Source organism: Garra rufa, chromosome 9, assembly GCF_049309525.1.
Source record: "Garra rufa chromosome 9, GarRuf1.0, whole genome shotgun sequence".
Lineage (NCBI taxonomy): Eukaryota > Metazoa > Chordata > Actinopteri > Cypriniformes > Cyprinidae > Garra > Garra rufa.
Genome location: NC_133369.1, coordinates 25,819,113 through 25,836,107, shown reverse-complemented (window position 1 = coordinate 25,836,107; position 16,995 = coordinate 25,819,113). Strand labels below are relative to the sequence as shown.

General features: G+C 35.0%; 1 protein-coding gene and 1 long non-coding RNA gene across 2 annotated transcripts; both read left to right on the top strand.

Moving 5' to 3' along the window:
* Nucleotides 1–1,693: 1,693 nt before the first annotated feature.
* pafah1b3 (platelet-activating factor acetylhydrolase, isoform Ib, gamma subunit) lies at nucleotides 1,694–8,376 on the top strand. The gene is made up of 6 exons (XM_073847123.1): nucleotides 1,694–1,769; nucleotides 2,302–2,385; nucleotides 3,614–3,703; nucleotides 3,812–3,928; nucleotides 4,243–4,365; nucleotides 6,756–8,376. The coding sequence occupies exons 2-6, from the start codon at nucleotides 2,308–2,310 to the stop codon at nucleotides 7,011–7,013; spliced, it is 666 nt and encodes a 221-aa protein (XP_073703224.1). The 5' UTR covers nucleotides 1,694–1,769; nucleotides 2,302–2,307; the 3' UTR covers nucleotides 7,014–8,376.
* A 2,198-nt stretch (nucleotides 8,377–10,574) lies between these two features.
* LOC141342730 (uncharacterized) lies at nucleotides 10,575–16,990 on the top strand. The gene is made up of 4 exons (XR_012356696.1): nucleotides 10,575–10,695; nucleotides 15,132–15,221; nucleotides 16,459–16,515; nucleotides 16,659–16,990. It is a non-coding gene; the product is annotated as an uncharacterized lncRNA (long non-coding RNA).
* Nucleotides 16,991–16,995: the final 5 nt, after the last annotated feature.

Sequence of the window (16,995 nt, the reverse complement as noted above, 5' to 3'; positions counted from 1 at the left end):
ACGCCTTACTTTATGTGACGAGTTGAAATACACATCTGTTTTCATGCTGCTGGAACACACTGCTCTGCTGGTATGGACAGCACTTGCTTTCTGACATGAAGACTTGACTGTGCTACTGTGGCGGTCATTGGATGTCTTCGGCAAGTTATGTTTATGTAGAACACTTTTGCTGGATAGGTGGCTCATCTTCATGCTAGGACTATTGAAACACAAGTTATTAAAATACAAACAATTAGTCTGTCATGCATTTATAATTAAGTTAAATAGTCTTATAGAGTTAACAGTCTTATGCTGGTTGTGGTTACACACACCACTTCTAGGTAGGGTTACCACTTTTAATACAAAAAAATAAGGGACGCATACTGTTTGGAGGGGGGGGGGGGGGGGGGGTCGGGGGTCTGAAAATCTCACACTCATCCAGGCCATCCCAAAAACCCATATATATAGCCATTATCATTATCACATAAAAAAGTTTAAATCCATTGGCTGGTGCCGTGCAAAATAATTAAAGGTTTTTTAGGCCTATGGTAAAAGTATAGTAGTATCCGTGTTTTTTTTTTTTTTTTTTTTTTTGGCATTTTGATTACAATTTGTTTAACCAAAATTTTACTACAAATACCATAAAGTGTAGCAAACCCTTTGTTAATTTGTGGTTACCATAGTTTAACTATAGTAACCATGGTTTTTGGTTTTTAGTGAAAACATGGTTAATTTTTGTAAGGGCCATATTGTTGCTATAGCCATAGCTCCCTCTAAACTTGTTATAAAACAATGTGAATATTTGTCTGCTAAGTTCCAACTCTTTACAACAGTTATGTAATTTTGTTAATTTTGCAGCAAACTGACTGGTATTGATAATATTTGCAAGCAGTTTAATGCTTAACTAAGTAAACAAAGACAAAACTACAATAGTCTATTTACAAATGTATCTGACCTGTAAAGTTTTGCCTCTCTGCTCCACCTGGGCGCTCTATTCTCGAGTCGGACGCGCGAATGGGCGGAGCGAGCGTGCGCGAGGCAAATTGCATTGTCAGTCAAGACAAACCGGATTACGATTTATTAAGAGTTTTATTATTGAATGGCGAATTTGGAAATAATCACTTTAGTACATTCGGCAGGCAACAGAAACAACAATATATATGAAAATAAAATATATAAAAAAAATGGCAGCGGGCCAAATTGACTGCTAGGCCACGGGGAATTCTCCCGATGATAAAAAAATACGGGACAAAACCCGTCCCGTATTGATTCAAAACAGGACACGCAATTTCATTCTCAAATACAGGACGATTCAGTATTTTAAGGGAAGGGTGGCAACCCTACTTAGTTCACCATATGGCAACATACCTCAAATGAACAGAATTCTTTGTGTTCAAACTGAAATGCTCTCTTCATTGTCAAATATATATCGGCATGTAGTTGAAGTAAGTTACAAAGACCGTTAAGTTTTACCTTTTCTGTTGCTTGGCAACGTGCTTCAAAGATGGACATCAAACGCAGATTTCTGCTAAGAAAGAAACTACGGTCAAGAAGATTGATATTAAGTACTGTTTGAGTGTTTAACGTACATTTGCAACACTGACAAGTCAAAAACGAAGGAGATTTAATGACCTTTTCGCGTATATAAAGTGCAAAGTTAATTTATTGGTCGACCGTGCTCGGCGATCTGCCAGTAATGTCTGGTTCGATATTCCAGCAGCTTCCGGGTTTGGCAGCTGACCGCTGGCTGACTGATTGAACACAGAGCTGTACTGTGGTAGCATTTTTTGGTAACGATATTTCGCCTGTCTTTTATTAATATGGATTAACATACAGGTTAACATGTGTTATATATACTTATAGCCAGGCAAGTGTATAATGTTACGCAGTGTTTTAAAGCATTTGCGGCTTGTTTTCCTAAATCAATGATATCTGCATGCTAAGTGCTACATTAGCCATGTGAGCTGCTTAGTTATAAACAGTATACTGCACATTAAAAAGAGAACGTTAACTTTTATATATATTAAAACTTCCAATTATGATTTATAAGATGTTAATTTTTCACCAGCTTGTTTGTAAGGTTAACTACTGCAATGCAAATTTCATCCAAAAATTGCACCAAAATAGTTTAGCTGTGGAAGAAAAATGTTTTTTCACTGAACAACCTAAGCACAACCTGCCAAATGAATTTTAATATTTTGTATGTTTAAAACACAACGTTGTATTCAAACTTTCAAATGATGTTTGGTCTAATATAAAGTCCCATATTTAACTCTAATGGGGAAAATGTAACCTGTCATGTCCCTCTATGTCTGTCCTCAGGAAGTGATGAGTGAAGATTCTAACCCTGCCGCCACACCCACCCCCTGTCAGGACATACAGGGAGATGGTCGATGGATGTCATTGGTGCTTCTTTTGTATAATAATATATTTTACAACATTAGCATTCCTATTAATCTGCTATTATACCACTTTATTTTAAACACTTGTACGGTGTACATTTTAGGACATCCTCAGACCTCAGTCATACAATGACAAGGCGTCATGCCTCAGACTAAAAGGGTTCAGTCACAGGACAAAACGGCATCGTGCCTCAGACTGAAAGGCTTCAGGTCTCAGGAAAAACGACGTCAGGTCTCGTACAATTAGACATCGGCTGAAACGGACTCAGATTAAAAGGCATCAGACTAAACGGATTCAGATTAAAAGGCATTAGACAAAAAGACATGAGGTCAAACGGACTCAGGATGGACAAAGTTAACCTTAAGAAAATTAACCATGGGTTTACTATACTGAAAGTGTAGAAACATTTTTTTTTTTGGTATATTGATTACTATTTGTATAACCACAATTTTATTTGTAGTAAAACCACGATTATTTTTCGTAAGGGTAACTTTAGTACTATTTGACAACATACAAGCTAGCCAGTTGCAATATTATAAACTTTTTAAACATACACACAATACTTATGAACTGCATTTTCTCCTCTGTATGCAGTTTAATTAGTTTAGCATTTAATAAAACAATGAAATAGTTATTCTTGCTTTATTTTCTGACAACAAATAAATTCTTAAAAATAAAAACCAAGAAACTGTGGTTTCTTGTTGGTAAATTTACATTTGTGAATATAAAATTTACAAAGAAAAAAATAAGTTTATAACAAAACAAGCATTGCTTTTAGTAGAGACAGAATCACAATGTCCTAAAATAATGCCTTTGAAAGTAATGGATACATCTTGCTGGATATTACTATTAATAAATGACCCAACAATTTCCCAGAATTGTTCAGTATAGTGACAAGTCCAGAATAAATGACATTCCACACCACTTTGCTTGTTCTGAACCGCGTGTGTGATGCCACTCTCCTTTTTGCCTTATGTCTTTTTGCCTGATGCATTTTAATTTAAGTCCATTTTAGTCTGATGCCTTTTTGTCTGATGCCTTTTAATCTGAGTGTTTTGTCCGATGCCTAGTTGTATGAGACCTAACACCTGACATTGTTTTTCCTGAGACCTGAAGCCTTTTCGTTGTATGACTGAGGTCTGAGGCTGTCCTAAAATGTACACTTGGCCAGTATCTTCTCTAATATACAAACTGAGTCGTTATAGCTTTTTTATGTGTTCTCATTTTGCAGCACCATCGATTTGTATCAGACAGTAAAGGAAAAGAGCCTGATGTGCTGTTTATTGGAGATTCACTTGTCCAGCTTCTGCATGAGTTTGAGGTATAGCAAAGTACCTGCATCTCCTTCATATCTGTCATTTATATCAGCGACTGCACATGTATTTATGTGTTTAAAATGTGTATAATTAGTTTTTGTATTTGTTGGAAGGTTTGGCGAAAACTGTTTTCTCCTCTCCATGCTCTAAATTTTGGGGTTGGTGGGGATGCTACACACCATGTACTGTGGAGACTCGTAAATGGAGAACTGGACCACATTAGCCCAAAGGTATGTAATTTTAAATTTCAAATTAGTTTAGCACTTACTGTAACAATTGATTAAAAATAATTACTACTCTTTCAAATATTACGGTGGAGTATTCGACTTATATAAGATGGTCTAGATACAGTATGTACATGTAAACAGTACATCATTCATTCTTACAAGTGAATCATTTGTGTATGGATCCCTTATTTGTGTTGGGACATGAAAGGAAAGGATGACCCTATTTAGACACAGGAAATAACACATCAATTGTGAAAGACCCTCTTGTAGCAAAATAGAGTAAGTAGAAATGTTTTCTTTTGTGTGTTTGTGTACAGGTGGTGGTGTTGTGGGTAGGCACTAATAATCATGGTCACACCCCGGAACAGATCTGTGGAGGCATCATGGCCATCATCAATGTGATTCATCAGAAACTGCCCCATGCTCACACTCTTGTGTTGGTTAGTTATTTCAGCTCCCACCTCTCGGTCACAGCATTATTTAATTCTTTAAAATAATTTCATTTGTTTAATTATTTCATCATTAATTCATATTGTCAAAGTCTGTCATTGCTGAATGTCATGTTCATAGTTATTGTGACTTGAGCAGCAGAGAATTAGGCAACTTAATGAATTTACAGATAGTTTGCTCACCCCCTTTTCATCCAAGATCTTCATGTCTTTCTTTCTTCAGTTGTAAAGAAATTATGATTTTGAGGAAAACATTTCAGGAATTTTCTATGGTGCCCGTGAGTTTGAACTTCCAAAATGCAGTTTAATAACAGCTTCAAAGTGCTCTAAACAATCCCAGCTGAGGAATAAGTGCCTTATCTAGCGAAACTATTGGTCATTTTCTTAAATTAATTAATATTTATTTACTTTATACACAGTTAGGGTATGTAGAAAAACTCCCAACTAATTTTCTCCTCCAACTTCAAAATCGTCCTACATCGCTGTAAAAGCGTTTGATCTTCTTTGTACGTTCACTTTGTAAACACTTGGTCGGTACTTCTGCAGTGATGTAGAATGATTTTGAAGTTGAGATGGAAGTTTTGACACAGAGTACGCATGCAAAAGATGAGCATTTGTGGTTAAAAAAAGTGTACAAATATTGATTTTATTTAAGAAAATGACCAATTGTTTCACTAGATGAGACCCTTATTCCTGGGCTTATTCCCGTTTAGAAGTTGAAGTCCACTATATGGAGAGAAATCCTGAAATGTTTTCCTCAAAAAACAATTTCTTTACAACTGAAGAAAGAAAGACATGAACATCTTGGATAACAAGGGGTGAGTAAATTATCTGTAAATTTTTGCTCTGGAAGTGATCTAATCCTTAAATATCTTTTAAAAAAACCTAAAGAATAGGACTGTCCAACAAAAGATACATATATTTCCAAAATTAAAATTACACAAGAAAAAAGGGAACAAATTATTATAAAATAATTTAAATAATCATTTAAAGGGATAGAAATGAAATTTCTGTCATTAAATTCTCACTCTTAGGTCGTTCTAAACCTGTTAGACTTTTGTTCATCTTCGGAACACAAATTAACACATTTTTGATGAAATCTGAGAGCTTTCTGACTCTGCTTAGAGAGTAACGCAACTGACAAAGACATTGTTAAAATAGTCTATGTGACATCCAACCGTCATGTTATGAATTACACATAACAGAAGAAATTGTTGAATAAAGTTGTTATTTTAGTTTTCTTTGCGCACACAAAGTATTGCCGTAGCTTCATAAAATGATGATGTCACATGGACTATTTTATCAATGTTCTTACTATCTTTCTGGGCCTTGAACATGTCAGTTGCATTGCTATCTATGCATCTAGTCAGAAAGCTCTTGGATTTCATCAAAAATATCTTAATTTGTGTTAAAAAGATGAACAAATCTTACACGTTTGGAATGACATGAAGACTAATTAATGATAGAATTTTAATTTTTGTTTGAACTATCCCTTTAATTGAAGGTAATAATCACATTTACTATAATATACACTACTTTTTTAGAAATTAATACTTTTATTTAGCAAGGATGCATTACTTTGTACATACTTTGTAGCATTATAAAAATCTTTACTGTTTAAAAAAATGTGCTGTTCTTTTGAACTTTCTATTCATCAAAACTCCTGAAAACAATGGATCAAAGTTTCAATAAAAATATTTAACAGCATTGCTGTTTTTAACACTGAAAATAATAAGAAATGTTCATTGAGCACCACATCAGCATATTAGAATGATTTCTAATATGAATGTAACTTTCTATTATGAATATAACTTTCTTTTCATCAAAAATTTTGAAAAAATGTATCAGTTTCAGCAAAAAAAAAAAAAAACATAACAGCAGTGCTGTTTTCAACACTGAAAATAATAAGAAATGTTCCTTGAGCACCACATCAGCATATTAGAATGATTTATGAAAGATCATGTGACACTAAAGACTGGAGTAATGATTCTGAAAATTCAGCTTGGCCATCATGGGAATAAATTTAGTTTTATAATAAAATAAGTTGGAATAATGTTTCACAATATTATTCTTTCTGCTGTATTTTTGATAAAAATAAATCAATAAATAAATGCAGCCTTGGTGAGCATAAAAGACTTATTTCCAAAAAAACACAACTTTTGAACAGTAAGTGTATATTAAGTGTACGTTTATTTTGACTTTTTATTGTCAGTTTGTTGTAAGTAGAAACACACTTTTATCTCAGACATTATCTCATACTGTCATTTCTTTATTGCTTTTTCATTAACATTATCCTTAATAAATATCACATTAATACAGTGTTTGGTGTAAAAGGTCCAAGCTATAATGTAATGTAATACTCTTTCTTTTCTCTCCACTAGGGGTTGCTGCCGAGAGGTAAAAGTCCAAACCCTCTCCGTGAGCGTAACGCAGGTGTGAATGCTCTAGTTCAGGCTAAGGTAGCGTCTCTGTCTCATGTCTCCTTTCTGGACATGGACCCTGGGTTCATTCACTCAGACGGTTCTATCTCACATCAGGACATGTATGATTATCTGCATCTCACGCCGCAGGCCTACCAGAGGGTGTGCCAGCCCTTACACGAATGTATCAAATCCCTGTTAGATAAACATGCTCCCTGAACGCAAAACAAAGTACAGCATAAACACCCTTTCCTGTGCATTAACGGATGTTCTTTATGCTCTACAATTAGAGCCTTACTGAGATATAAACACCCTCAGGAAAACTCATGGCTGTTTAAGAGATAAACACATATATATTACATGCTTTCAGTCAGCGTGCATTACTGCTTTCTTGTTACTGCAAAAATAGATTTTAGCTTAAAAGATAGTTCATTTAAAAATAAAAGTCTGTGATGTCATTCTTCAGGTAGTTCCAATCAATGTATGATTCAACAGTTTTTGTCTCCAAAATATGAGAATGGAGAAATATTGGAATGACATGAGGATGAGTAAATAATAACAGAATCTTATATTTGGGTAAACTATCCTATTCTGTCAGACTAATTATTTTTGCTTAAAATGGTTAGGACATTCCAAAGTGTGTACGTTTATTTACAAGACACAAAAACACGTGTGATGTTGTTTTCTCCATGACCTCTGATGAGTAATGGTTGTTGAAGTGTACATAAGGGCTGTGTGTTGCTATCATGGTTTGGCTGCCGAAAAATTTCTTCTTATCCTTGTGTAGGAAACACAAAAGCCCTTTAGATGTTGACAACCACTCTTATTATTTGTTGAAAGGAGTAATATGGCTTAATTTGGTTTCGTCCCCCATTATTGATTCTCCTCAGTACATGCCCATTGGCTCTTTTCTGAGAAAAGGGTAGGTGCTTCTCACTAAGTTACGTACCTTTAAAATGATTCCATATGATGTAATGTTTTAGACCGTTTTTGTGATAAACAATGAGTTAGTGTTTCAGTTATTTTGTACAGTATTTTTCTAATTTTCTCCCAGTTTTGTCTACTTTATATTTGTATTGTTCATTTTGTGTTTTTTTTCCTTTGCTGTCTAACCGCAAGACAGCAGGTGAATTATATGTACTTTATGCACCGGGGTATCTGAAAAAACTACACTATGGATGAAATCCAAAAATGTCATAACTAAAGACAAGGAATGGGTGTGGGTGGTCTGTGCATGGCTCAGATTCTTTTTAGCAGAGAATTAAAATCATAAGGAGCTGATCACAGGTTTTATTTTATTTGTATTACAGTTGTATTGTTGTATTACAACCAACAAACCATCACTTTCAAATGGTGAAGAATATGGTTAAATGTTGCGGTGTATGATTATTCTGCTGCTTTGTCCTGGTGTTTGTGTTCATAATGCTTTGTCTGAGGGGGGGTTTGTGATCATTGTTATCATCCATTAGTCGTGGGCAATTCCAGGAGTTGATTTCCCTCATGACTTGTTGAGATTTTTGTCTGAAGGTTAGATATCATGTCTGGTGTTGCAATAAACAGTTATCATGGAAAACCTGGAAAACCTGTCGGATGTGTTGTTTTGAATTTACTTGTAGTTATTTTTAAAATATTGGTTTGTTATGTTAACAATCAAGTTAAAATTAAGAGTCATGACAAGTTATAAGTGTCCATGATAAAAAGAAAATTTGAAATACTTGTCAAGTTCTTAGAAAGCACTCTTTTGTATTACACTACCAGTCAAGATGTTTTGGACCTTTCAAGTTTTAGTGTTTTGTAACGTCTCTTCTCACCAAGCATGCTTTTATTTAAACATTATTCCTCTGATCAAAGCTAAATTTTTAGCATCTTCAGCGTCACATGATATCTCAGAAATCATTCTAATATGCTGATTTGCTGTTTAAGATTAATTTTTATTAATTTTTTTTTTCAGGATTCTTTGATGAATAGACTATACTATTAATAGACACTATACCATTCAAAAGTGGTAAGTGATGTTTATATATATATATATTTACTATCATTTTTTAAAAACTTTTTAGCACAGCAAGGCTGCATTTACAGTGGAAATTTAAAATCAAAATAATAAATTTTCTAAATTATAAGGTCATTGCTTAGTTTCATTTGAAGATATCCTAACAAGAGTAGAAGGGCAGTTTTAAGCATATTTAATAAATGAATTGTATTCAGAAGCACAGTATAATAAACTTAAATATACAGTCATGTGAAAAAGGGCACCCTATTGTTTTCTGTATCAGGACATAATACAAAATGATCTGTCCTTAGCAGGTCTTAAAATTTGGAAAATAAATCCTCAGATAAACGTCATCACATGACATATCACACAGTGTCATTATTTATTTAAGAAAAATACAGCCAAGAGGAAAAGGCTATGTGTGACAATGTTAGGACTCCCTATGAGTCAATTGCCTGTAGATCCAGTTTTAGCAGCAATAACTTGCATCCATTTTCTGTGTGACTTTATCAGTCTCTCACATTGTTCTGGAGGAATTTTGGATCACTCTTCTTTTCAACGTTGCTCCAGTTTGTTAAGGTTTGTGGGCATTTGCTTATGCACAGCTCTCACCACAGCATTTGAGTCAGGATGAGCTCTGGACTTTGAATGGGCTTTTGCAACACCTTGATTCTTTTCTTTTCAGCTATTCTGTTGTAGATTTTCTGGTGTGCTTGGGATTATTGTCCTGTTGCATGACCCAATTTTGACCCAACTTTAGCTGTCAGACAGATGCCCTCACATTTGACTCGAGAATTCTTTGATATACTATATTCTTTGGAGTTCATGGCCGACTCAATGATTGTGAGGATCCCAGGTCCTGTAGCTACAAAACAAGCCCAAAATGATCAGCCCTCCTCCAGCATGCTTGTCTTTTGGTATGAGGTGCTGATATGCTCTTTAGGTTTTCACTAAACTTGCATTATGCCCAAACATCTCCACTTCGGTCTCGTCTGTTCAAAGGACATTATTCTAGAATCTAGAAGACTTGTTTTGTTCAGATGCAACTTTGCAGACCTAAACTGTGCTGCCATGTTTTTTTTTTTTTTTTTTAGATAGAAGAGGCTTTCCTTTGCCAAGGCTTCTAAACATGCCATTTTTGTCCTATATTTTTCTAGCGGTATTGTCATGAACTTTATCCTTTAACATGTTAACTGAGGCCTGTAGAGTCTGAGGTGTAGTTCTTGGGTTGTGTGCCATTTCTCTGAGCATTACACGCTCTGATCTTGGGGTGAATTTTCTGGGACGTCCACTCCTGGAAGGAGAGGTGTCTGTTTTAAATGTCTTTCACTTGTGAATAAACGTCAAAATGTTTGGACATGGTTGTATTACTCTTCTCAGATTGATGGCAGCAACAAATGCTTCTCTAAGATGATTGCTGATGTCTTACCTCCTTGGCATTGTGCACACCTGAAGGCTCCAGACCAGCAAAACACCAAAGCTTATGCTTTTATAGAAGCGCTCAAACTTGCTGATGATCAGTATGAAATGAAATTCAATAGAGTGACCTAACTGTTTCACATGACTATATATATATATTATATATAAGTTATATATATATATATATTATATATATATAAGTTTGCAAGATGCAAGATGGTGGGCTGCTCTAAGGTGACTGAAACCATGCGACAGGTGGTTGTCCAGATGAAGGCCAAAAGGACCCTTTCAGCCACTGCAAGAGAAGTTCGTCATTCCAAAAATGTTGTTCTTTCTTAAATATTACAGGTTTACAATGACATCAATTCATTCAAGTCCCCAAAAAGGCTGATTGTAGACAAATGCAAGACAGGATAATGCAGAGACTCTCAATGGGGAATCGGTTCAACACTGCAGCTGGAATTGCTTGCCAGTTCAGCACTGAATAGGGTAAGCATCAGTCTCAGCATGTTTAAGAAAGTCAGACTGAAAAATATCATTTATATATATAAAAAATGATTTTTTACTTTACTTCATTCTTCAGTGTCACATGATTGTCTAAAAATCACACATTTTTTCTAATCAATGCTGAAAACAATTGTGCTGCTATTTTTGTGAAAACTGAAATGTTTTACACTGTTTTATGTTTCAGGATTCTTTCAATTCAATTCAATTCAAGTTTATTTGTATAGCGCTTTTTAGAATACAAATTGTTGCAGAGCAGCTGTACAAAAGTTTTAGGCTACTACAATATATTTAGTAGCTTATTAGTGGTGAATACTGTATGTTGAGTCGATGTACATATGATATAAATATTAAAATCAGTAACTGTGTAATCAAACAGATGATGAACACTAATTGCAATGGTTATGTGCTGTAATCGACTTGTAGGAAAATTATGTAGTGCTGTATGTTGTTTCAAGGCTGGCATCATCTGCGGTCCTCTGAGGGGTTGGCATCATCTCTTCTTCTGAATCCGGGCTGAATCTTGTGTAAACCCTAGTTACCACGGGATGGAATCCCGTGGCAGAGACAGAGAAACAAAGAAATAATTAGCGTAGCTGCTCTCCCTCCTTTAGTGGACTTTGCTATCCTAGGTACTACCAAAAGTCCAGAGTTTTGCGACCTTAGGGAGCGTGAGGGATTGTAGCGTAGTAGGAGACTAGTTAGGTATGCAGGAGCTAAACAATTTAGGGCCTTATAGGTAAGAAGTAATATTTTGTAAGTGATACGGAACCTAATAGGTAGCCAGTGTAGAGACTGTAAAATTGGGGTAATATGATCATATTTTCTTGACCTGGTAAGGACTCTAGCAGCTGCATTTTGGACTACCTGTAGCTTATTTATTGAAGAAGCAGGACAACCACCTAGTAGTGCATTACAATAGTCCAGTCTAGACGTCATGAATGCATGAACTAACTTTTCTGCATCAGAAACAGGTAACATGTTCCGTAGCTTAGCAATGTTTCTAAGATGAAAGAATGCTGTTTTTGTAACATAGGAAATATGATTTTCAAAAGAGAGGTTGCTGTCTAATATAACACCCAAATTTTTGACTGTAGAGGAAATAACAGTACATCCATCTAGTTGCAAGTTGCAGTTTAAGAGATTCTGTGTACTGTTTTTTGGTCCAATAAGTAATATCTCAGTCTTATCTGAATTTAACAGTAGAAAATTATTGGTCATCCAGTCTTTCACATTTTTAACACACTCTGTTAACTTTGCTAAGTTAGAAGTTTCATCTGGTCTTGTTGAAATATATAGTTGAGTGTCATCAGCATAACAATGGAAACTAATCCCATATTTCCTAATAATATTACCGAGGGGTAACATGTAAATTGAAAATAGCAGAGGACCTAGGACAGATCCTTGTGGCACTCCATACTTTACTGGTGTTAGCTGCGATGACTCCCCGTTTAAATAAACAAAGTGGTAGCGATCGGACAGGTATGATCTGAACCATCCTAAAGCCTGCCCTTGAATACCTGTATAGTTTTGTAATCGATCTATGAGTATTTCATGATCTATAGTGTCGAACGCAGCACTAAGATCAAGTAAAACTAGCAATGAGACACAGCCTTGATCTGACGCAAGTACAAGTCGTTTGTGATTTTTACAAGTGCAGTTTCTGTGCTATGATGGGGCCTGAAACCTGACTGAAATTCTTCAAAGATATTATTATTTTGCAAGAAGGAGCACAATTGAGCAGACACAACTTTTTCTAGAATTTTAGACATAAATGGAAGATTAGAAATGGGTCTGTAATTTGCCAATTCACCAGGGTCTAGCTGTGGTTTCTTAATAAGAGGTTTAATAACCGCTAGTTTGAATGGTTTTGGGACATGACCTAAAGATAACGATGAGTTAACAATATTAAGAAGCGGTACTTCTGCTACAGGTAACAACTCTTTTAGTAATTTAGTGGGTACAGGATCTAATAGGCATGTTGTTGGTTTAGATGTGGTGATAAGTTTATTTAATTCTTTCTGTTCTATAGTTTTAAAGCACTGGAGTTTTTCTTTGGGTGTAATGACTAATGTTGAAGTATCAGTTGCTGTGGTATCTATATTAGTTATTGTGTTTCTAATGTTGTCTATTTTATCAGTAAAGAAATTCATAAAGACGTTACTATTAAACTGTGCAGGAATATTCAGGTCAGGAGGTGTTTGGTTATTTGTTAATCTAGCCATTGTGCTAAATAAAAACCTTGGATTGTTTTGGTTTTTTTCTATGAGTTGGTGGATATACTCGGCTTTAGCAGCTTTTAAGGCCCGTCTATAGCTGGACATACTGTTTTTCCATGCAATTTTAAAAACTTCTAAGTTGGTTAAAGTAAATATAAAGGTATATTAAAATCGAAAGAAAAAATTGGTTATATTAAAATATAAAGAAATAGCAGACATTACAAAAAAAAATGCTCATAAGTTACTATAATCATTTTTGTGATTAAAGTATACAGTTGCTTCCAGAAAATGTGCTTCAGTGACCGACAGATCTCCTTGAGCTGAATGAACTAAAGTCAGTTGATATTGTGTCACTGCTCAAATACAGATAAATACCTCTTGGCACCTACAATCTGATAAGCATTGCAAAACACTCGGCTGGGACATGTTATGGTGTACACAAAAGAGTGTCCGATGACACGTGAGAGCATGCTGAGTGATTCAGCCTGTTAAAGATGGAATTACAGTTCCAGGGATATCTGTAAATCAGTGGTGCCGAGACAACCACCTGTACTTTAGTTCTTTTTAGAAGTTTTATTAACTCAAATGTCTTGCACAACATGTCTTATATGTCAGTATGCGGCAGGAAGATTTACAGGTAGAATCCAATTTGTCTTCATTACATCTGATCTGAAAGACAACTTTAAGACACTGATATTTCTACATGATGTTCACAGTCTTCTTAATATGGTTAAAACCATAAATGTTTGAAATGTTAATCATACAGTTATAGGGAATTTTGCACCTATCTTCTTTAAAAACGGTTTCATTTCAGCCATAGATGACGCCAGTGAGGCCAAGGAATCTCAGTTAGGTTGAGGTCAGAACTCTTCACCAAGACAAGATGTTTTTCCCATTTTTTTCGACCCAGCAGTTATACAATACTCTTAGTGAGACCAGCTTGTCTTTTCAGTTTAATGAATCTGAGTGAATACAAGATTGATTACGGGGTGCATGCTTGATATCATTTAGCTGTTAAGGAATTTTTTTGGTCCTGAGTTGTTCATCAAGTTTGACCTATGGGTCGTCTTGTTCTCAAAAACATCCATCATGTATCTAACATGACATATTACTGTTACCGCACCAGTAACCACATAATATGTCATTAGACTAGAGAAGAGACAATTTATTTCTTCTAAGGTTTAGTGAAACCTGAACTATGGATTCCCATAAATCACTCAAGTGCAAAACATTTGGCACTGGATCCAATAAGCTGTTCTAAATGTGATATGGTAAGAATAAAACGATCCATGAGTTTGAATTACAAAGGAGGCTAAATAATGGCTTTCTTTTCCCAAATTGCATGCAGCCCTCATCACAAATCCTGGCAGTTCCTGGCAAATGGGATACGCTGTCAACATTTCATTCACACTTCGTTTCTAAAATTCTATCAAACAAGTTGGGGCATAATCAGACGTGGCTTTTGAGACCCAGAAATCAGAGCTTTGTCATATAAATAGTGTGTAACCCTAGATTTTTGAACACAGTTCTCTTGAAAAGCAGCGTTTCGAAGACTTAAAAGCATCTTTTTGGACAGCGTTTCTCATTTTCCTACTAAGGGCTGGTAATAATGATGAACATCCAGGTACTTCTGCTGGTCTTTGCTGTGGTGATTGCCACTAACATCCACTGTCAAGGTAAAAGCTTTTATGAATTGATATAAATATATGGTCAAACTTTAATTTAAGAACTACTTCTCAATATTAACTAACTATTAACTATGACTTTTGCCTTAAATAACTCCTAATTTGCTGCTTATTAATAGTTGGTAAGGTAGATGATAAATTTAGCCATTTTTGATTCCACAAAGAACCATTCAGAAAAGGTTCTTTAAAAAACAATTACTTGCTTACCTTTTATAATCTGTAGAACTTTATTGCCACAAATACCCTTTTGTTAAACAGAAAGGTTCTTCAGATGTTAAAGGTTCTTCTATGGCACTGTGAAGCACCTTTATGTTTAAGAGTGTATGTCACTTTCTGTTGCTGTATTGTTATTTTCTGTTAATTTCCTGTTGTTTTGTTATGCTGTAATCTACATTTTACCTCTTATACAGCATTACTGTTAAATCCTGTTATATAATACATTTATTTTAAAAGTTTTATTTTAAATAAGTAAAATTTAAGACTATTTATATGTTTCTATATACTTTTTTTATTGCAGCATTACCTCAGCTAGGAGATTCAAATAAATCTCCAGTGGTCAAAGGTCTCGCCATCTCCAGGCAACCGGGCAAGTTATGCAACTGCACTGGTAAGTGATGATAGTACTCTTTCTCAATTCTGGTCCCAACATACCACAGACCTGCATATTTTGCATGTCTCTTTTGTTAACACCTAGTTTAGATAACCAGCTTGTTAGATTGAGCTCCATGCATGAACCGTGTTCCGATTGACATGGCCCCTACACAGTGTTCTTGCTTCCTACTCCTTGAGCACGGGACATTGCGTTATGCCACATCCTGCCACGTCTTCACACACAGACAAAAGTGTTAAGTGTGACATAATATACAGTTGATGTCAAAAGTTTACACACACCTTGCAAAATGTCAATTATTTTACCAAAATAAGAAAGATCATACAAAATGTATGTTTTTTGTTATTTAATACTGACCTGAATAAAATATTTCACAAAAATAAGTTTACATATAGTCCACAAGAGTAAATAATAATTGAATTTATAAAAATGACCCCGTTCAAAAGTGTACATACACTTCGTTCTTAATACTGTGTTGTTACCTAAATGATCCACAGCGATTTTTTTATTCTTTTTTTGTGGTAGTTTTTCATGAGTCTCTTGTTTGTCCTGGAGAATTAAGCTGCCTGCTTTTCTTTAAAAAAGTCCTTGATGCATCAGGAGGAAACAGACACTGGGGTGTCTTACCATGTTATTTTAATGTATTATCTTAGCTATGAACAAACTGGTTTTAAGTGCAAACAGTTTTACCATTTACTGCACATTGTTATTCTTCTCGTTTTTTCCCTAATGAACCGGTAGTCTCACCCATAGGCTTACTTTCGCATTGAAGAAAAAGTGGATGCGATTTCTTCTAACTGAAATCATGGCAGAATATCCTGTGATGTCCACTTCACAGGGCACTTAATAGAACAAACATATGAAGTGATAAGACGCATACAAAATGTGGACTGTAATTGAGAAACCACTGCTCTATGCAAAAGGTTACAGAAAATTACTTTTTTGAAAACTTCAAAAGGGAGATCACCTTCATATCAAATGATTTGAAATGACATTTTGATCAGTCACAACAATACTAGGAGCCCAAAATCTCTTATTTTTATTTACTCGTTTTGAGGACTTTGTGTTGCAGTAGTAAAGTATCTTATTGTAGGTTTTGATGTCGATGATGTAGGTTTTGGTTCAGAAAACAGTGTGCACTGCTCAAATGTAGTGCTTTGTAGTGTTTTTAAAAGCATTTATTGTCTAAAATGAAAGGTCCTAGTCATTTTGATTGATGTGCTGTTTTCCACAGGGAGAAAAAATGCAGTGGACCAGAACTACTGTCCCTGTGAGATGCAACGTCAACTTAGTGAGTCATTCGACATGTATTTACCCAGAGCATTTTGTCTAATGTAAACATAGCAGACAAAAGAAAACTTTTAAAGTAAATGTGCAAAAGTTGATGGCTCTTCTGGCTGTTATAATGTATATATCTTTTTGTTTTAATTTTAGGAATGCTCAACAAAGAGCGGAGAGATTTGTGCCTAAAGAAGGGGATTTTGACATATAAAAAATGCCTACAGGTGACTGGAGGAAACAGGAAGGAGAAAAAAGGCATCAGCATGCCGATTTAACTCAGTCACTATATTCACAAACTATAAACCCCATTTAAACATACTTATCATACTATTTCTTAAACTGTGTATACTGAACTATTTTTGTATATCTTATATTCAATAACATTTATTCTATTCAGTGTTCTACATTCAGATTTTACAATTGGGAAGAAAAATTTCATACTGGAAAAAATATGCAAGTGGGCTTAAAAATGTTAATAAAGAGAGAAATT

Coding starts and splice junctions, on each gene's coding strand:
- pafah1b3 (XM_073847123.1), top strand. CDS start 2,308: ATGAGTGAAGATTCTAACCCTGCCGCCACACCCACCCCCTGTCAGGAC. Junction 2,386..3,613: donor ATGGTCGATGGATGTCATTG/GTGCTTCTTTTG, acceptor CTCATTTTGCAG/CACCATCGATTTGTATCAGA. Junction 4,366..6,755: donor ATGCTCACACTCTTGTGTTG/GTTAGTTATTTC, acceptor TCTCTCCACTAG/GGGTTGCTGCCGAGAGGTAA.